Source organism: Manduca sexta, chromosome 26, assembly GCF_014839805.1.
Source record: "Manduca sexta isolate Smith_Timp_Sample1 chromosome 26, JHU_Msex_v1.0, whole genome shotgun sequence".
Taxonomy (NCBI): Eukaryota; Metazoa; Arthropoda; class Insecta; order Lepidoptera; family Sphingidae; genus Manduca; species Manduca sexta.
Genome location: NC_051140.1, coordinates 12,799,096 through 12,821,544, shown reverse-complemented (window position 1 = coordinate 12,821,544; position 22,449 = coordinate 12,799,096). Strand labels below are relative to the sequence as shown.

The following is a 22,449-nucleotide window of genomic DNA, read 5'->3' as shown; positions in this document are numbered from 1 at the left end:
AATATATGTTCACTCTCTGTTCCTTCACTCTCATAGTAGACATGGTAATCCTAAATAACCGAAGAGAGATCAGGTACAGGACCAATGATATAGTCACAGGGATATCAAATCGTCACCTTCCTGACTCCTAGCGGCGAATGAGTACTTTTTTTTTATGGAACACGCAATTACAATGTCTTTGGTCCGACCCGGGACACGAATCCAGAACCTCAGCGCAGTAGTTGTACTCGTACATCGTACGTAATACAAATACGCCACCGAGACAGTCAGAAGGTATACATTTATGATAATTTTAAGTATGTAAATGAAATATTAGAAGTTCATTCTTATTTTGTGCACTAAGTTTATATGAGCAGGTAACCAGTATTTAAAACTCATTGACAATATTTAAAAATACTAAAATTGAAAGCGATGAACAAGCGGTTGGATGAAACACCGCACAATGTTGCTAATTTAGGTCTTATTATAATTCATAGTTTCAGCAGTATAGGATATAATCATAAAAACGCTAATTTAGGGGGCTATGGTGGGTAATAGCAGCGAGACAGTTTTACCTTAGTTATTACCTAACTAATTATAATTTATATTGAAGAATATAGAGCGAACAAGGGATATGATTAGCTTGTAGGGAAAAAAACTACTTAAATGTGGAAAGATGTCTACTTTTTTTAACATCTACATGATTATCATGTTTACAGTAAAATTACGTGCCTAGATTTCTATAATATAGCATATTTTACCTATTATGGTAATTGTGTATAGTGCATATAGATTGAGATAATCGTAAAATTGAAATAGTTAATTAGCTACGTCCTCTAACCACTGTTACTATTCCAATATTCATTTGCGCTACGTACATTGTTTATACTTTAGAGAAACTTGTTCAAGACCTATTAAACTTTAATGGAACACTGACACGAATATGTAGATATGCTTAGGTCCGGCGCCCACTGATGGGTAAGTTTGGCAGACGATATTAGTAATATATCTTAAATTATGTCATTATATACTGATTTCTTATATTTGGGTGAAAGTTAAACATTGAAATGAAACTATTTTTCAGAGTTAACCGCGGTTTTTTTTATTACAATTTTCTCCCGACCTTTCGAAGGCTTTGCAGCTCTCATGGTCAAAGGGGACTGAGGTGTTGGTCGTCTGAAAATTTATTTCAATTATGACATTATAGTCGAAATTTTGATTATAATTGTCGTTATTACAACAAAATGCTTCGATGTACATTGACATATTTAAGGGTTTTGTTAAATGGGAATTAGTGTGTGATGCCGAAGGATTCCTTGTTTTGCCCCCTGCCAGTGCGCGTCAGGCCTTAGTCCTTACAATGATCATTTCCAAGCGGATTGCTCTTAACTCTGCTATAACAAACCGCTACAGATTATAATACACAGCAACACAGCGTATTTAAGGTTACGTGAAGACACGAAAGAATAATATTGTATAATTTCAGTGCTGGTATTATCAACTACACGAGTATGTTTTAATACGCTTATTTGCATACGTTTACGTTGAGCGAAGATAATATAATTAGGGAAATAGCTTTACGATTAAATTATTCTCAGAATAATGGTTTAAGAAAGTTATTATTAACTTCAAATACATTAACGTCTTAAATGAACTTAATATACCAGGTACTGAAGAAATATGTTTAAACAACAAATAAATATAATTACTTATTGGTACATCGAAATGGAAGACTTAATTAATGGTACAAATCCATGGCCTTCTAGATAATAGGAATGATAATAATTAGGGTGTTATAACCTATGGTGACGTATAATAACCAGTCGAAATGAATTTAATTATAACAAGAGGACTACGACAAAAGTGATTAAAAGATTAACATCAGTACGATACCACAGCCATTATTATGTAACACTTAGCACTTCATTTTACTAGAATTAAAATTTGATTAATTATGGTTAGCTACGTAGGTTGCTTGTAATTATTTTCACTACTTACCACACTACTACATTAAAATTGTTGGATTAATCATAAATGTCAAATATTTGACTGAGTTACACATTTAATACTGGATTTTATTGTTTACATTTTAAAAGTCATTTTGAATTCACGTATACGTATCTTTTGAACAACAAGTATTAAATAGGAGGTATTATATTTTGATATACAGAATAATATAACAATTATTTGTGTTTGCAAAAATAAATTAGAAAAAAACAATTAAAGATTTTATAGACTTAATCCACTAAACGTCGTAAGAATGTAGAAATCTAGATTTACGTACATTTAGCGTACATACAACATGTTGTTTCCAGTAAAGTGGTTGTCAATTCCTTCGTATAATATTTGAATATTTCCTAACGGAATGTTATTGGTGTAATTGTAAAGTATAGTAACTCTGAAAAGAAACTATATTGCTGTTAATATTTGTTGTTATTTTTGTCATTATCATTTAGACATGTATTTGATCAAAGTCATTTCTCTGATGTCGTGCAGAAGTGCAGTAGGCGCGCTCGTTTGCGATGTCTTCCAATGTTTCTACGCTGCTGCGTTCAGATGAAGTTAATATCGTTTGAGCAGTGAGCGATTTTCGGCGAGTTTTGGGGGACTTGCCCTTCCCCTTATGCTAGGAAAGTTTACTCTGCTTTTTCCCGGAAAGGTAGCATTGCACACATGTGGGGTGCTCGAGCGCTTTCGCAATAGATTCGGTTGATTTAGAAACCACAATGCCCATTTTCATAGCTTTATCTTCAACTTTTGCTAGTTGTGAGTAATGGGACATCCTGTCTAGAGAGTTGGTTCCGAGTCGAGCTAGTTTCTCACCGCTCGACTTCGACGAGCGCCTGCTTACGCTCGGTGATTTGCATGGTGATCTGTCGAAGCTTGCTTGTGGGGTTCTCATAATTCCTTTTTTGGGGGCCGGCTTTGGCGACTTTGCTCTATCAATGCTATTTTCGCGAGATTTCATGATACTTCCCCGCGGCGATCGCGAACCGTCAAAGCTCTGTTGTGGAGACTTAGTCTTGTCTAAAGAGCCCCGAGGAGATTTCGAATGGTCGAAACTGCCTCGTGGTGATCTATGTAGTGTCTTGGTTTGCTTTAGGCTTGATTTGTTAGGCGATTTACATACGATGACTTTGGTGACGCAATCTCGTTCTGGGGAAGAGCGGTCGATGGACCGGTTAGGAGATCTATCCCGGTTAATATTGCTGCCACTGCACGAGCGGATCACTTTGATCTTTTTTTCGGCGGACGCACTTTTCTTCTCTGGAGAAGACTTGAGGGAGTGGGACTCGAGCTTACCTAGTTCTTTGACCATGGTGGGCTGGTACTGGGTGGGCTGGTGCGAGGACTGTATCAGCCGTGCCTGGCTGCCAGTGCTGCCCGCGCTCAGCGTCGACGTCGTGCTGCCGAGACGTACGTATAATGCAACAGGTTATACAACTAAGCTTCGTTATATTAATCGGTTACATATGTATGAGTAGAAATAAATAAAATTTTGATAAAACAATCGAAATAATTTATAATTATAAAAATAAAGATGGAATGTCTAACGTGCCAATTTGTCTGGATGTGTATGTATACAATGGTACTGAGACACTAACCCATACATATGTTGGTACCTTAACGTGAGATGGTTGGGAGTTCTGCCTAACCCTCGCTTGGCGGGCGGCTGTGGCTGCTCGTCTTCGCCTTCGGATTTGGAGCCGGGGTCAGACTTGTCGGTGTCCGGCGGAGGCGGTGGCGGGGCTCGTTTAGCACTAGCCTCTGTTAGTTGGTTAATATACAAAGCGTTACCGTTAACTTTTTATATCAATTAAGATCAGAAGCATTCGCTTATTATGAACTTAATAGAAATACCGAAACATATAATTACAAACACATGTAGTCTTAACTGTGTTAGTAAATATTTAATTTTTATGCCCAATATTCATTATTCATGCAAAATATATCATTGTGATTAAAAAAAATTAACAAGCATGTAAGAGATACTGTATCTATACATTGTAGAGCTAAGCATAAAGAAACCAAACATTAAACGTAATTAGAGCGTTGTCAGGCAATATACCTGATATCATACAAAAATAAAAGACTAACCGGCGGTATCTCCCAGAGTTTTGCTTCTGTGTCTGAACGCAGGCTCGTCAGACGACACTTCTTGCGGAGGCTCCTCCGCATCTTGGGAGTTCTCGCGAGACAGGTCACCTACCTTTAATAAAAAATATTTATTTTTGACAATAAACTTTATGAAGTTATGTACATACGGTATGAATTTGTTCAGTTCCATACCTCAATATTTCCAGCCGATAGTCGTTGTCCTGTAGTCTTAGGTTTCTTTGTTTTACCGAGAGTTTGCGATCCTTGCATAACTTGCACCTATATAGTAAACGATTATGTACTTAGGAAATGTTTAAATAGATCATCAGCTATTTAAATATATAATAATAAATGGATGCACATTATTCGAACATTTTAATAACGTATGACTAATGAATATTCAAATTCTAAAGTGCTCAAAGTAACCTTATACAATTAAGTGAATTTTCTTTTCAATTGTTTCAAATGATAAGGGTCATCGGTTCTAATTTGTACATGTGCTGACCTGGTGTTTGGGTCGCTCGCGGTCGAGCGTGTGTGGAGCGCGGGGCGGCGCGGGCGCAGGCCGCGAGCTCGGTAGAGACATATTGCGCACTGACTCGCGGATTATCTGACGGATCGTCTTCAGAAATGCGTTGCGGAAGTCGGCGGTGCTATACAACACAAACACACGTCAATTGTAATGTCTGACCGTTTTAGTACAATGATAATATTTTAAAAAAATTAAATGAAAAAATTATATGTTTTCGAAATAAAATAACTGAAATTAAAGCTCATCTTACATATGTTACTAAAAGGTGAACATAAGTTTTAATTTTCATGTCTATCTGTTTATTGACGCTCCAAAAATAGAGGACTATTACATACAAACATTATTTAAAGTGTCCCACTACCTATTTATATCTATAAACTGACGGAAGCGGGTTTCTACAACAAGTAACGAGAATTTATGTCAGCCATCGCGAATATTGTTTGAGTTTATAACTTGCCAATAAAGTTGAAAGTTATGAACGGTTAAGGGGCCTTCGTTAAGAATCGCGCGATTTATTATAACAGTACGCCGGATGTGAAATGAAAAGTTTATTCGCTAAAGAAAAATATTTGAAAATTAAACTCTTCATTTACCAAACCCGAAAAGGTTCGATCGAAAGATCGGTCAATAAAATTCGCTAAAATCCGTTATCGCAGTTCATAAAAAATATCAGATGGGTACTTATTTTATTATAACACACTATTCTTAGTTTAGTACCGATGGCGATAGTGGTATTATATTGTTATTTTACTAGGTTAAAGCTGTACCCACTAGGCAACAAATGTTAGAATAGCTATTTTATTAACAATTATCGTAAAACTTCCTGACGAATCGTCGTCGTTAAAATACAAGGCCACGTTTAAGGTAATAAAGTTACCAACAAGTAGGAAACAAGTTAACACAGTTCGCTTCGAGCTAAAAGTAGGTTAGACGTCAAACTCCGGTCTCGACAGATCAGAGGATTCGAATATAACAGAAAATCACATTTAATTGGTTGGCATGAATACAATTATTTAGATAAGGACAATATGTGTGAAATGATACGTAATTATTATGATTTTCTCGAATATACACTCCATCACCCAAATTGGTTCAATAGTCTTGTTTAATACTTAACAAAGATAAATTCCTGTAAAGGAAAAATAACCAGGCGAACGTTAAATATTGAAGATAGAAAACAATTTCCAACTGAAGCTGTATTTGTACGAGTTGAAATCGATAATAGACAGAACGATGCTGTAAGCTTGATTGTCAGTTTACTTGATATGAAAGTCGGCGAGGAAACAATATCATATACAAAGTATTATTCTTGAAAGAGGCAATTTTATTGAGTTCGAATGGATGTGAGGTTAATGCTACTTATATACTAATAATCTATAATATACTATACTAGATTTAATTAAATTTCTTTTAGATTATTTAATCTATAGTAATCTTTTGGAGCAGTTATAAAATAAAATTATAACCACAGTATAAGATCGTCAATCATGAAGGGATATTCGGGGATCGTTCGCTCCATATTGCCATACAATATTTATAGAGCAAGTCATGTCTATAAACGTAAGAGTATTTTACCTGTTTGAGAGCACGTAAACTTTTTCCGAGCGTCGTTGCAGCTGACTCCTCAAATGGATTAGTTCCCAGAGGAAGTGACTCTCCATATCCTTAGACGAGGAGGCCCGCACTTGCACCTCTGTTACTGGGATTAACACTTGATATCTGATAATCTCCACTTCGTTCGAGTTATTTTTAGATGATACACCCTTCAAGATAATATATTATAAGTATGATACAAATTAATACAACTTTTGAGAGAGTACATACCAATATAAAAAAACCTTTAAAGACCTTAAATGTTGCTAAAAGTTCTGCAACCTTAATTATAATTAATAAAATTAAGCAACCGTGACAGTTAATGAAGAATCGTTTCGTGTGCCAACTTCTCCCATTATATTTAAAATTATAGGACCATAGGGACATACTTTGTGAAAATTACTTAATTTATATCGATAAATGTATTTAAAACTTACCATTAATTTTTTCTTTTGTCTCAGTCTTTCTTTACAGAGGAAGACAACGGCTGACTTAAAAACGAAGCACATAGCATGCAATTCTAAACCTTTTTTAATTTTGCCCAAAAAGTCTGAAATATTTAACCATTCTACACCTCCGTAGTATAACAAATCACCTGCAACAGATTGAATTATTTTTTATATTTCTTGAAAGTATAAAGAATATTGTTTTATATATAAAATCATTTAACGTATTTGCATTAATAAAGACAGTTACCAGGGCTTAGATCTATAGGCTGCTTGCACGACTTCTGATGTTGTCTAAATAAATGATCAAATATAGCACCATATTCTTCGTGTATTCGTTGCATTTCATTTATATGTTCAGCAACTTTTTCCATACCTTTGAGAGCCTCTGTAATATGAAATTAATTAATAAAGAAATTTAATAAATATGAATTTAAAATATGACAATTATACAAAGATATGCTGAGGTATCCTTACCCACTAAATGAAGGTGCTCTTCGGAGTTAACATCAGTCAAATTTCGCAATTGTTGTAACAGCAAGGGGTATTTTAATATCCTTTGTATGGGTTTTATTAAATACGACTCCAAAGTCGATGAATGTTGCTGTTTTGGATTTCGAGCAGCAAGGAATTCTTGCAATGCTTGATTGCCTTCATCTGTTAAGTAATCAGATTAAGAATAAAGAAACTTTTTGTTTATTAAGTTGGAAATGAACTGAAAAATGCCTTAAAAATTTGTATAACTAATTAAAATGCACAAGTTCATTTGTAAAATATGTAACTTGTGCAATTCTTGCAGTTTTGTTCGTGACAACACTACTAAGACCTTAAACACACAAGGTGATTTAGAACCTATTTTCGAAACCAACGAAATCAATACATTTTACGCTCTAGAAACAATGTCTATTACGTACTAAAATTTCATATAGAAAACGACTTACTTGGATGTAGGACTTTCTGTGCCTTACTGTGACTGGCGCAGAAGGAGCTGTACAGTTTAAAATGGTTGACGTAGTACAGAAAAGCGTTCCCAACCGCGAACAGCACGTTCTGTAAAAACTCACCGAGTAATTATCTAAGTAAAAGGCAATTATAACTAACAAATGTTATGGTGTTCACCTTAAATTGGTTTGAAAATTCGAAGTGATGGAAGTTGGGTTCAGCCTCAAGCGATTCCTCTAAGTTTTGTAGAAATTGCCTTTGGAAAGCCACTATCTCTTGAATGTTCCCGAACAAAGTATTGGTCTCGGCGTTTGATAAAAAAGTTTCCTTCTTCAATGGCTCTAAGTAGTTCTCCAGTAAGTTGGTGAGGTGCTGCGAGAACAAAGGCCTTGTTATCACATACGCAGCTAAATTAAACACTCAAGACGTATTGTGTACACGTGAGTTATTCTGAATGTATTGTGTATAACACCGATAGTGGATGGTTCGTATATTTTTATTTAGTGTTGAATACCGTTATCCTTGCAGTATGTTTTAGTTAATAGAAGTAATTTTAATTAATATGTAGCTAAAGCGATGTTCCGGGTTAAGCAGCCAAAATGGTGATTTTAAATTTAATATTCCATTTCGGATGCGGTGGTTCGTTAACTTAGAAAAGTAAATCACGTTTACCTTTCATAAATTTTTAAATGGACATTTTAATCCTATTCTAGTAGTTTGAGTCGTGAATCCAGGTACGACCAATTTTGCGAAGTTTAAATACGTTTTATAAAATTATTATAACTTTTTGTGGACATAAATATTCATACAGGAAGGGATTGCGTCGATTCCGTCTGTTTTTTCCGATCATGGTAATTTTCGTTAAAACACTGATAAGAATGAGATTTTATCAATAGAACTAATTAATTAACTTTCTTTTTTGGGAATACAGAAAAATTCTCGAATAAATAACCGGGTAGGATACGGTAAGAATAACAAAATAGGTACCTACAAATACAGGCACTCAAATAGAAGACTTAATATACTTGGCTTTACCATTTGCATCTTAAGTTTGCAGAGAACTTGCATTAACAAGACAGGAGTTAAGTACATTTCTACGTTTATATTTATTTACTTAGGTCCTCGTGACATCTAAAGCATTAAGTGTATTTTGCATCAGAACATAGCTTTACATTAATGTAGAGGCTTTAGATTTATAGAGAATTGTTAAATGGCGTAACTTTATATTACGGTGAACGACTGAAAAAAATTCAAATGATGTTTTGTTTGAGTACAAGTAAGTAAATTACTTAGCTGTTTTTCTTAAGCCTATTTTATTATAACTAGAACTTCCAATATTTCCATAAAAACAAAACATTACCTTTTTAAGTAATTGATGTGTGTGCTTATTTTCTATAGATACTTTTGTAATTTCTACTAATATTTAATATTTGTTTAATCAAATTAACTAAATAAAAATACAAAGACACTACTAACCGTAAACCAAAAACAAATCTTACCTTCACATAGGCTCGTTCGGTGTCGACGAGTTCCAGTAACACCTTCCTCAGTTTGTCAGCATCGGAGAGGTGTCGTGAGGGCGTCCCGGCCGCAGCACTAGCAACGCTGCCTGTAGGGCTTCCGCGACGAGTCTCAGCCGGCGACCGGCACCAACCTGTCACCTGCTCCGCGCTCTACAGAAGTCACATTTGAATCTCACGCGCTAACTTTGAACATCATTTCATTAGTTTGAGTATGATTATAAGGGTATATGAGTTGACAGGTGAGTTGTGTTAAGTTCTTGTCCCAAGTCGCCAGTAAAATTGCTTAGTATTGCATCTGTAGGCGAGCTCAATGACCCAATGACACGATGAATGATAAGATTACTGGATAAGGAAGACCAATAAAGTACAGCGCGTGTAGTCAATTTAACTTAAGATTGTGCTGGATTGATATTACCCTGTATAGATGAATACGTATCACCCTGTAAACTAACTTAATAAAATTAATAACTCAGTTATTGATAAGCACCTATTCAACGAAATCCAATTTACAAAACTACCTACATTTTAAAACCATTTATTATAGAAAACAGCTAATTCGAAATATCGAATTGCAATGGGCATTTATTAAGGAGAATGATAATTATTTATTCTAAAAGTGTATCTACGTAATAGCAACGCGACCAATTCTCGAGAGACGATTATTATTTACGAGGGAGATATTACCCGGCGGGTACAGTAACGAAATAAAACGAGGGATATTCCCGGAAAGCTTCATAATTTTTAAGGAGATTAAATCACAGAGACGTGCATATGGTGTGATGCGAGGTAATGTAATTTGTATCGTGCTGAAAAATACCTTTAAAAGATTTTCAATCTCGAACGAGTTCGTGCGAGAACTGACTTTAGGCGGTCCAGTGCTGACAGAGTCACCTCCGTGGGCGTCCGTCTCAGGACTGTACAATTCCTTACCTGAGTACAAAATTATATATTGTAATCGATTGTCATCGGCAATGTTCATTCGGTTATTTATTTTTTGTGGTCTGATAAATATTTCAAAACATATTTATTATTTATAATTAGCTATTGCTTATATTATTATACAGAAGTATGTATTGTTACTATTCATACTCTTCTTTATCATCTAATAGTAGAAATATGTATTGTCATCATTACTTTCATACAATTAGTACAAGAACAGTATTTCTCTATATTATCTGAACCTTTTCAAGATATTTATATATTACATAATTAGTTTTGTGATAATTACATCAAGTCGACTCACGAACGTGCCTATATTCTTTATGATATTATTTCTCATTAGCATTTACATTATTACATTCAAGATTTATAAGGTCCGTAACATGTTTACGAGTGCAACTCAAACTTGAGAATTTCCAGTTTAACAAAGCGTAACATTTTGCGAAATCGCATTAAGACACTACGCTGACCCGGTAAACGTAAGTCAGTGAATTCTTCGTTTTGCTTTAGATGAATGATGTGCGGTTATTTCGAAATGGCAATTACGGGCACCTTCGTTGAGGTGAACCGCAACGGAGATGGACGGTCGGACGACGTCTACCCAGAGATTGGGCGGAAGCCGCCCTACAACACGAATTAACAATTTCAGCTCCTTGACTGCTTCACTGAAACGCTATCTGTGTAATCCGGTATCGTGTTCAGTAGATACTGTTAATTATATTCAAGTGCCCTATTAATTTAGTATACTAAAATGTATTTTGGTAACCAAATTTTAACAAACTTAATTGATCCGATGTGCATTCAACTACAAAAGTACCTAAACAAACTCAAAATTTTAAATCGTCTAGATACACGTTAATTGTTGTATTTGTGTATATGTGTGTGGAGTAAATGCCATTTATTTCATTTCGTGGAAAAAGAAAATATTGGTAAGAACATAAATGTGTGTAGGCAATTTAAAGTTTTGAATTTATACCGCCACTTATGTAGGTAACGTATACCGTTCTGTACAAATCATAATAGGTAATGTGTAGTATCAAACACAACATGTTATAAAATATTGTATTTTCAATCGGATGAATGAGCTTATCCTAATTATACAAATGGATTCCGTAATAGGCTTATACAAATTACCTCTGAATATTTCGATCCCATCTGAATTATTTTAAAAGTATAATATAATCATATTATATACCTAATACATTTTGATATATAATGCTGTGATAATTTTTAAATACCATGATGTAATAATGCAACTTTTTGTTGAAATTGTTTAAAATAATATGTATCAAAAATGTTTTGCTTTGATGTTCAAAGTATCCGATGACAGTATATAAATTGCATACTTCGTCGCAAAAATTTTGAGAATAACAAGGTCCACGTCGCTACGGACAAATTGGGTCATACAGATTTATTTCGAGCTGACACTTTAACAAAATTATTCTGCATGAGTCTGCAGTCTACACTATGGCCGTGTTTTACACGCAATAACGGTGGTTAGAAATTTTATAGGTATCGGAAAAACTGGGTTATGTGAGGAAAATTTCAATCTAAAGGACAATGCCCAAAACCAGGCTATCTTTGCGTCACTCATGCGTCTTAACCAAATAGCCATGAAAAATCATAATTATAATTATTATTTCACTTGTATTTATTTCAGTCATAAGCAAATTGGGGTTTTAAAGATATGAAAAAAAAGTTGTTTAATTGTTGCAAATGAAACACCGGATAATGTACTGCCAATATGGCGAATTGATAACAATTTATAACAAATTCCCCTTTTAAATGGAATTAAAAATACGTAAATATGCACAATAAATGTGCTTGTACTTGAATCTATATTATATGGACTGATTATATTATTCATTAAAGAAAAATATTTTTGTAAAATAATATATTTCACTTAATAATTATGACCAAACACCAAATAACTGTTAAAAAATAAAAAACATTAATCTTTCCAAAAACAAACTAATGGCAACTTGTACTTGCATTGACAGAAATTCTAAAGTCAGCTAAAACTTGTCTGGACTTTATTTTTAATTAATGAATATGGGTACAGATTTTTATTACACTGGGAACTAAAGTTAATGACATTTTGACACTTCAGATTTGATTGACTTTGAATGTTAAATCATTAGAATATTTTACTCACGATTGGCGTATTTTTCTTATGTATTTTAATGTTGAGTAGAGAAATCCTCTGTTAAGAAACAACATGTATAGTGAGTGTTTGGAACTTTGAGACGGAAGGCTTTTAGTTAACAACACAATGTCGTCTAGAGCCTAGACCCAGGATAATGAATCGAGACGGCATATCTCGGCGGTGTATTAACTGCACTTTTGCGGTACCACAGCAACGACAAGTATATTTCTTCGACGAGCAGTCCAGTTTATAAGTTATGTAGATTATTATTAACCTACCCACAATGTGGGAAAAATCTTGCAAAAGCTAAACACTTTAACAATAATAATAATCTGAACATGTTTACCCAACTTCTACATTATATTTTAGGTTTCAAGGCTAGAATGAGCTTGTGCTGCCTGTTGGAGATCAGCTCACAGAGAGGTTCACAGATAACAACATGGCATGACCCGACCAGCGCTGCAAGAAGGCATTCACTCACTTCAGCAGTATATAAGCGTACTACAGCTACATCAAGCTTGTTTGTTTTTTGAGATGCCAAGAAAATATACGTATATTAAAAATATACATCTTCTTATATAAAATATACATCGGATTTCGTATTTCTTGTTTTATTTTTCTTTCTCTATGATAATTAACTATTAGCCTAATCAGGCTGTGAAATGAGTTCCTGGGTTCGATTTCCAGGTTAAGCAACATTTTATCTCGGTGTTTCTAACATGAGTTGCCTGGACTCGGAATTCTCCAAAGAGGGTTAAAATAAAAACTAAGCTGAATCTCTTGTAAAATATGTTTTGACGCCATATTGGAGAGAGATAATGGAAGGTGAAAATAAAGATTAAGGAATCCATGTAATAGAATAAGTCGTAAGTTAGAAAAATATATACACAAAAGGTCAGGTAGCATACGTTCAGTGGGAAAACTAATATACCGCCATACTCTATCTAGAAGTTTTATTGGAGTTTCGTCTTATCAGATATGTTTTTTTTTTTTTGTGGGACTCTACGCCCCACTCTCGTTCCCCCTATCCAGGACAAGGGTTATTTTTTTGGCTTTTTTCTTTTTTATTTATTATTTCTTTTTTTTTTTACATTTTTTCTAAATTTATACATATCTATCTATTTATCTACTAGTATTATCTTATATATATTCTTAATCTATTCATCTTATATTTACGGCTTATTCTAATTGCTAACATTATATATATATATATATATATATATATATATATATATATATATATATATATATATATATATATATATATATATATATATATATATATATATATATCATTATATCATTATATCATTATATATACATTTAACAATTCTTATTTTTACTTATTTCTATTGTTTATCTTATATACTATTTTTTTACAATATTTCAAAAACCTATCTATTTTATGTTTATCTTTCATTATTCTATGTATATTCTCTATTTTCAAGGTTGCATCTAAATCCATCTCCAGCTCATATCCATCGGCTGCGTGGATGGGACACTCGAGCAGGAGATGTAGGACCGTCTCCTGAACGTCAGGGTCACATTGGCACGCCGGGCTCTCCTTGCACTTGAACCGATGCAAGTACTCGGAGAACCCGCCGTGCCCCGTGAACACCTGCGTCAGTGTGACGTCCAGGGCGATCCGCCTCACGACCCTGTGCGCCTCGACCGCGTCCGGAAAGAACAGCTTCGTCACCGAAGCCGTCTCTCCGTCCGCGTATCTCCAGCTCCATTCGTCGATCGAGTCCTTTCGGATCTGTCGTTTGACGAACGAAACCGGACATTTGTCGTAGTGCGCACGGGTCTTCAGGTGTTGTGCGGCATCCTTAGCGAGTACGTCCGCCCTCTCGTTTCCCTCCAACCCCACATGTGCCTTCACCCAGAAAAGCTCAATTTTCTGGGTCATCAGACATGTTAGTACCTATCAGTTTCTTATAAGGCCGATTAAAGTTAGGTGAAAAGAATGACTAATAATTGTTTAAAGCAATAACAAGTAGGTATTGCAATATTGAACTTAATTAGGTACGTAGGTACTTTCTACCGTACATTATTACGGTCCATACTTAACCTCAAAATAACCGAGCTATAAATATTCTGATTACTCCGAACTCCCATCGAATATCCAATTGTTTTCAATTTGTATAAGATTTAGGATATATAGGTTTTGTACAGACGAAAGCGTAGCCTAATTTTCATACAAAAATGGGCATTCTCCTTTAATGTCCGTTGAAATAATCACCTCATATTGGTCTAGTATTAACATTTAAGTATTAACAGGTTTGATCTACAATCTTTATCACTATAGATTTAAAATTAAATGAATAAATATTTAAACAATCAAAGCTATAAATCTCCTATGCCATATTAATCATGCTGAACACATGTGACGTCACCCACTAGTTCGAAAACACAGTAACGCCGAAGTAAATAACCCATATATAATGGTATATATAATGGTATTAACGCTAAGTGCCTTTCATAATCGTTAAGTTATATGAATTGTAATAGTTATATTTCCCTTTGTCATTGTGCGAATAAGTGCTTCAGAACCCGGTGGCTCAGGTAGGGAAAAACAAAAACCGCACACGCACGTAAAGGTAATGGACCATGACTTTCATTTATTTGGACAAGTCATGATTTACGATATGAGAAAATTACCATACTTATTTTTATTAATTGCTAGTTTTTGTCTCAACCGGTGCTGAAGTGTTGTATAGACACGTAAAACAAGCTATGTTTTGTTGGTGTATATTAATCCACAAAGATAATATTCACGAAGAAATTTAAAGAGACAACAAAAAGTCATCAATATTGATGTTAAAATAGGCCTTTCAACTTAAAGTCGTCATGGGTTAGGTAGTTTTATATTGAGAAGACCTAAGTTTCGAACCCGCTGGTAGTTCCAATTGCTTGGATTTTAATGGTTTGCTATTTTATTTTATAGATGTTTTTTTTAACTTCTGAATGTACTATAAGCACTTTGAAATCGTCTACGCTATATAAATTTATTAAAACACATTTACCACATGTATATATGTCCATAAAGGGTAATAATTTAAATATGCATGTAAAAGATTTTCACTCCGTGAAACATATTTACGTTTTGCATAGCTGAGACAAAAACCCTATTGCAAAACATTGTTTAATAGATTAATATAAAAATTTGTTTAAATGTTTGTTCTTTAAATCTTTACCATGTTATAATTGTCATAAGGCTCTGATAGATCAGAAGAAGCAATAAAAGAAAAAATGATAATGCTTTTGATATAACTTTCATACGAAGACCGTTTTATGACAAGAAGTCGCACAATCAGTTTTCGGTCGCAGTATGTCAACATCGGGAATAAGCAAATAGCCCGGAGTTAGGTCACGGCCTCAGAAAACGGGTATTTTTGTTTTGACATTGCAACAGAATTTTATTCAGCTGTTTTTCTATTTAAGTTGCGACAACTTGCATGTTTAACTATACATGTTTCCTTGGGAGATATAATCATGCACTTATATTTCAATAGACGTTAACTTTTATGAAATAAATAAGATTATATACTTAACTTAGAAAAATACCCTGTAAGGGTAAAATCTTTTTAAATTACGTGTTTAAATTTCAAATAGTACGAACAATACGTTATATTGTTATCCATACATTTTATTTAAAAATATAACCTCTAAAAAGTTAAAAATAAGGTGTGTTTCTGTTTCCTTTCATTATATTATAAGTACCTAGTAATATTCTGACGCAAATGCCGTTGCGTCGAGGGACCATTAAAGAATTATTTCGTTCATTACCTTTTTAGAGGCTTTTGTATCGGGGGCTTTTTAAATTTATGATTTACTTTTTATTTCAATGTTTTAAAATTACTACTTTGCTGTATGCAACGGAAGCTCTCAAAAGGAATATCATATATATAAGAAACTAGTGGACCCGACTGATGTTGTCTCGTCTTAACTATGTATTTGCAGCGCGCATTCTGTCAATCGCTAACAGTTATATCAAACAATTGACAGTTAAATAAAATGAATATTTTCGTTAAGTTTTCTTATTTTTTTTAATTTTCCGCGCAATTTTTTGAATTTTTTCTTTCATAAGATCCTTCTCCTGGCAATAACAAACACAAAAAAAAATGAAATCGGTCCAGCCGTTAACGCGTGATGGCGTGGCCAAGGGAAATAGTTATTCATTACCGGTTAACCGATTCATTAACCGGTTATCCAACACTAAAAGAATTTTTCAATGCAAACCATTAGTTCCTCAGATTAACGCATTCAAACAAACAAACTCTTCAGATTTATATAATAGTATAGATTATATTATTAATATAGTCAAATGAAATAACACAACAATGATATTATTTGGTAAACGATAAATAAAATATAGCAATCACTGACATCGGGTATTACGTAATAAACCTCGCAATGTTTATTTGATGTCAAGAAAATATGATAAATACAAACAGAAATGTCAGGTATAAAATGAACAAACCGAGAGCTTTTCCGTCCGCATATTGAATACGCGTCATTAGAAGGGAAAAAAGTCAGTTTCATTAGGCGAGAATGCCATAATAAATAACGTGTTCGTGGGAGGGGGCGGAATCTATTGTTCCCACCGCACGCGTTCGAAGTCGGACTGCGTCAAGCCGCGCTCCGATACTTCATACTCCTATAGCTGTCATTGAATAAACAACTACACGTCGAGTCAATATGTCGTCATAATTGCCTCTTGTGTTGTTGGAATACCAACGGCAAAATAAATTGCTGCAAACGCATCAAGTGTACGGTGAGTTCCGGATCGCTAGCTTTAATAATGACCACACCGACATAAAAACCCCAATGCGGCATCGACTTAAAAACAACCATGACAAATTACAACGAGTCTATATTATACTCCATAAGGAAAAACTGGGCGGTATTTCTCTGAATAATTACAAAACACTTTGACGACTCAAACGACTCACTTTGTGGAGTTAAAATGATTCGATAAAAATAATTAGGTCAAGCTTTGAGATTTAACTTTACATTAACGTGCTATTAACATGTTGGAATGTCACGCTTAGTAACAAACAGGCATGATGAGAAATGGCTCACCGCACATTTCAACAAAACGTGCGGTTACAGCGTGTTACATCCGCACTCAGCCAGCAAATACTACCATTATAATACTAATTGTTAATTACACACGGCTATAACCATTGAAATTGAATATAGATTAATAAATCTGTTCAGAAAACTATATGTTAATAGAATGTTTAATTAAAAATTCCATTAGCATCGTATGAAATAAAAAATGTAGAAAGCAAAAGAAATAGACCATGTTAAATATGCGTTTAATTATAAACTTTATTATACATATTAATAAACATAATATTATTATTAACTTAATTTATTTAGAAACCATCGCTTACTTGTAGCACTAAAATTAGAACAAATAGTAAGAAGAAAAGGTTTGAAAATAAACAGATTATTAAAAAAAAACAGTTAAATTATATTATGCAACAAGCGTATCCATAATTGAATCAAATAATGCTAAAAGAGTAAACTTGAAACAAAATATACCATTATGTGAAATATACGAAAGATGAGAGGCAGCAAATGAAAATGTAGATTGGTTCGGAAACGATGCCAACTGTTACATAAATACTATGCTGTAGAGTTGCTTGTTAAGCGATATAGCCGTAATAAGACTGTCTCTGTTTGTTTATCGTACATTGACGTTATTGATTGTTATCGTTCTGGTTCGCTTTTACAAATATCTTCACTGTCAATATTGTATCAATTTACGTACTCTATAAGTACTTTCAAAATTATGGGTGCCAACACACTGTTTTCATTGTAAGATTAAGATTATGAAGTATTTATTTATAGGATAGCTTTTTCTAAGACATGATCCCAGGGATTTGTATAACCAACAAGAATAAAAGCAATCTATGTGCTATTTCTGGAAAGGGGTGACGTGCTCGTGTGACTTCACCTTCGTCGCATCTCAACACAACACAAATGACATGGTTTTACTGTATCTTTTAGTTTTTGCTTGAGGGATGTGTTATTTTAAACCCAAATTTCAAAAATAAACATTTTCACTGTATGGTATATGTTTTATTAATTATAATTCCAAGGTACATTTCTTGGTGATAATAATGAATTTGAAGTGGGTATTAAAATTCATAATATTATCAAATTATTTTTATAGTACTTCATAGACATATCTTATAACGTGTAAGTATAAAGGATATTGTACATACAATATACTTTCCATGTATATATAGTTTAACTGGGTAAAGACAGATAAACTTGAATTGACATATATATTGTATTATTCGTTCATATATCATAGTTTTCTACATATAATACAAAAAATACGGTGTAATATGTACACAACAATTGCTGTAAGAGGAACAAATGAGTCACTGATGTTAATCTATAACTACTATGATATATAAAACTGAAGAGTTTGTTTGTTTGGACTCTGTAATCGAAGGAACTATTAAACCGATTTTGATTTGTTTTCACTAATAGGAAACTACAGTACTCTTAATTGCTATAGGACCTTTTAACCTATTTATCCCGTAAAAACTTTTCACACGAGTGGAGCCACGAGTAAAATTTAGTTACTTATTTTCGCCCCCTATAAACACTCATAATATCAGAAGATCATAAACATGTTACCGTTTTCAGAGGAATTAAACAGAGTTAGGAACGGCGGAAAGTGTTGGATATGCTGTTAAGATATATTATAAAATGACAAATAAAATAAATTATAATTGCCATGAAATTTACCAATTATAAATAATAGGATTGATTTGTAACAGAGTAACTGCGGAAACATACAGTTACTATACTGCTGTTGCAATTTTTTGATAATAATTGATCGATTAACAAATTATTAGCTACAGCTAATACGAATTTGATGTACCGCATAGAGGCAAACAGAATATCTCAAACAGTCAAATGAAATGCAGCATTCGATTACTGGTTTTGTACAGATTTTGGTAATTTGAGAAAGACCACGTCTATTGTTAAAATATATGGATTAAAATAAAAATATTAATTGATTTTGAACTAAATTTGCAAATATGGAACGAATTTATTTTACATTTGCTATTGAACCATATTTAGTGTATATGAATTAACCTATCCTAACTCTGTTTAAATGATGTTATGACCATCGCAGTTCCTGAACACCTACGAGTATATTGCCATAGGAATTCTGGATGAGTTATCAATTTTTAAGGAATATGCATGAGACTTGACATGGAAAGGGGGATTTTATTGACTTCTCGCAATCCATAACTCTTCGGCGTGCTGAAGAACATCTAAATAAATAAGGAACATAAATATACAAAACAACAATAAATAAGTACTCACTCCAAGCGGGTGCAGGCACGATGAGGCCGGATATCATATCGTCGGAGATGACAGGCGGGTCGCTAGGCGGCGGCGGGCACACGAGCGAATCTATTATGTCGTCGGTGGCCGCGCGCATCACTCCCGACAGCTCGGGCGGCTCCGTGCGGGATGATCTGTTTAGATTTTTTTATTGTATTGCTTAGGTTAATCATACAAGGTAGGACCTGTTAAAGATTTCATTCATGTTTTCGAGACTCAATAGTGTAACGAGTAGCATTGCGTTCGCATTAAGCCGATCTACGCCTCGTCCGTGACTCGCTTTGACTTGTCTTTTACCAGTACGACTAGTTAAAATTTAATGCAAAGCTTTTATTGAAAGTGGACGTTGTTATTATTAAACAGGGCGGAAAATTACTATGTGGTGCCGTTTATAAAGATTTTGATATTTAATGTGCCTATATTACAACTACCAATCCTCTAAAATCAAATTCTAAAAGTTGAGATTTTTTACTGTGTTTGACGTTATAATACGACTGCATTTTCTTCTCAAATTGACGTGAAATTAAAAATAATCTCGAGTTTAACAAAAGACTTGAAGTGTTTTAAAATGACAGACTAAAACCGAGCCAGCTTTTATCGCAATGTTTTCAAATTATACGTTTAAACGAAGCGTTTTCAAGTGTCAAAAGCATAAGTGTTTTTATATCTAAAGTAAGAATGTTTCTTACGTCTGTGTCAAATTTCAATGTGCTACTTCATCTCTCGGAAATTATTTAGAACCAATAAGCCTTAAAATGTTTCCTTGTGTCGGTCTTAAGGGTTTAAGACACACATTATTCTTGGAAGTAAAATCTATAAAGACAATCAGTAAATGTCGAAAATTTTATGTCGAAATATACAACATATCCAAAGAGTAACACGGATTTAAGTTGAGGCAACAAACAAAAGATCTATGAAACAACGGTGAAATAATGCCTTAATTATTCCTTTAAAGTTCACAACACTCAACAAGACAATAAAAGCGAGCGCCTTAAAACCGGAACGGCTTTCTATAAATGACGACATAAAACAAGTCACAGCAGTAATAATATCGTGTTGCGAGCGTTCATTTTGAGATGACATTTGTTGGGAAACATTATTTGACGCGACGCGGTAAGGTGGAGGGGCTCAATTGCGGTCGTTCACAATGGCGAGTCGTGGCTGTGAGCGTGCCGAGGAACGGTGCTACAGCGGTGGCGGTGCGGCGACGGAGCGGTGGCGCAGCGGTGCCAGGTGAGTGGAGAGCCGCGAGCCGAGAGGCGCAGGCTGCAGGGTGAGGCGGTATGTAGGTCGCACCGAGCGCTTCAGTAAACTTGTCGCGGTCGCGAAAGGTCAGGTGTATGAGGGCGGGAAATGCCGATGAACAGGCTTTCCACCCTGCCCCGGCACAACGCGCACTTTAACTTCCGTTTATTAGGTGCCAGGCGCTCGGCTTCCTTTTTCGTTAGATCCACTTTGCAGTGGAACATTATGTATAAAGATTCTTGTTATTTCTCCCTAGACAATTTGTTCCAATTCGATGCTACCAAATGCCTCTCGAGGGTCGGTTAGTTAATGAATAGTAGTTAAACTGACTACGAAGATCAATTTACATTAACATAGAAAACATCGGACCATTCATTCAATTAAGTTACGTAAATGCCACTAGCGAAATCAATATTATTGAAAGGTCGGGGGGCTTTTTCAAAATATTATGTTGCTAATAATGGAAATATGAGTTGATTGTAAATGATAAATACCTCATCATCATGACTAGAGACAGTTCCTCTTGCAGAACGCTCTCCAAGTACATCATATCTAGGTCGGATACGATTGCTCCGTTGATCACCATTATCTCGTCGCCTTTGATTATCCCTGACACAGAAACAACTGAAATTGAAGTGATTGCTTTCTGTCTTTTTTAATTGAACTATAAGAAATAAAGCAAAGTTAAATATTCAGTCTCTTTATTCAAACAGGATATTGGCTTCTCGTAAAACAAGGTAACTGAATAAGGTTTTACATTTTAAAGGAGAAGCAGAAAATAGTATTGTTTTATCAGATTTTCAAAGTATCTTACAAATAACAACAAAAGTGTCTGTATATCAACAATCGTAGAATGTAGACATACATCCAAGTAAAAGTGTAAAAGACAAAGTTTGGTTCGCTATGGAAACAGAGTCAAAGTTTTCCAAGTGCTGTGTAATGTACATCGTTGAGCAATGTAGACATACATAAGTAACTTATATAGGAACGTAGTATCAAAATTTTTTATTTGCATTCTTACTTTAAGGATGATACTTCTTCGCGTATTCAATATTAGATTTTTAAATGGGATCGTATTTCAATTTTGTTACTAGGATGTGGAAATATATGACTGAGTGCGCCACTGTCTATTTATTCATGATATTATAATGTCTAAAATGTCATGATGTATTTTTTCTTTTAAAATATATTATCGTTTTTTAGGATATAAATCAACTATATGTATATTTTATTATATAATGATATTCGCAATCCTTCTATCGTTATAATAATTGTTGTCTGAATAGTAACATTCATTCTCGTTTAGTGGATGTGGTCAACTAGACTTTATTTCTTATTACTAGAGTATTGCAGTGATATTAATAGAAAAGAATTCTTCGAACATCGAGTACTATATTTTCTTTGAAAACAACCTTCGGATACCTCCTATTACCGTATTGCGCAAGGATGATTCTCGTAAGTTTAAGAATTATATCGATTATGGATCACAGGCTGTTACTCAAGACCTAATTATAGCCACTGTGGATAAATGGATAGATTTAGCTAGTACGTTAGCCTCATAGCAGTCTAAGTCTCTAGGTAGCGTTCTAAAAGCTTTTGAACCGATAAGCCGGTTATTTCAGC

General features: G+C 34.2%; 1 protein-coding gene across 3 annotated transcripts in view; it reads right to left on the bottom strand.

The window, feature by feature from the left end:
* Positions 1-22,449, bottom strand: part of LOC115444648 (protein still life, isoforms C/SIF type 2) — a 104,667-nt gene that overhangs the window by 3,788 nt on the left and 78,430 nt on the right. For 2 of the 3 annotated variants that reach the window (XM_037443361.1, XM_037443363.1), the window contains 15 exons: positions 21,321-21,435; positions 19,561-19,715; positions 9,931-10,043; positions 9,090-9,263; positions 7,768-7,962; positions 7,590-7,698; positions 7,126-7,305; positions 6,899-7,036; positions 6,640-6,797; positions 6,185-6,372; positions 4,583-4,730; positions 4,270-4,356; positions 4,078-4,189; positions 3,603-3,747; positions 3,283-3,386 (listed from right to left, as the gene is read on the bottom strand). In XM_037443361.1, the coding sequence (XP_037299258.1) occupies positions 3,283-3,386; positions 3,603-3,747; positions 4,078-4,189; positions 4,270-4,356; positions 4,583-4,730; positions 6,185-6,372; positions 6,640-6,797; positions 6,899-7,036; positions 7,126-7,305; positions 7,590-7,698; positions 7,768-7,962; positions 9,090-9,263; positions 9,931-10,043; positions 19,561-19,715; positions 21,321-21,435 (2,121 nt within the window). Of the gene's footprint in view, positions 1-329; positions 3,387-3,584; positions 3,748-4,077; positions 4,190-4,269; positions 4,357-4,582; positions 4,731-6,184; positions 6,373-6,639; positions 6,801-6,898; positions 7,037-7,125; positions 7,306-7,589; positions 7,699-7,767; positions 7,963-9,089; positions 9,264-9,930; positions 10,044-19,560; positions 19,716-21,320; positions 21,436-22,449 lie in introns of those variants that run through there. The other variant, XM_037443362.1, reaches the window with a different exon arrangement.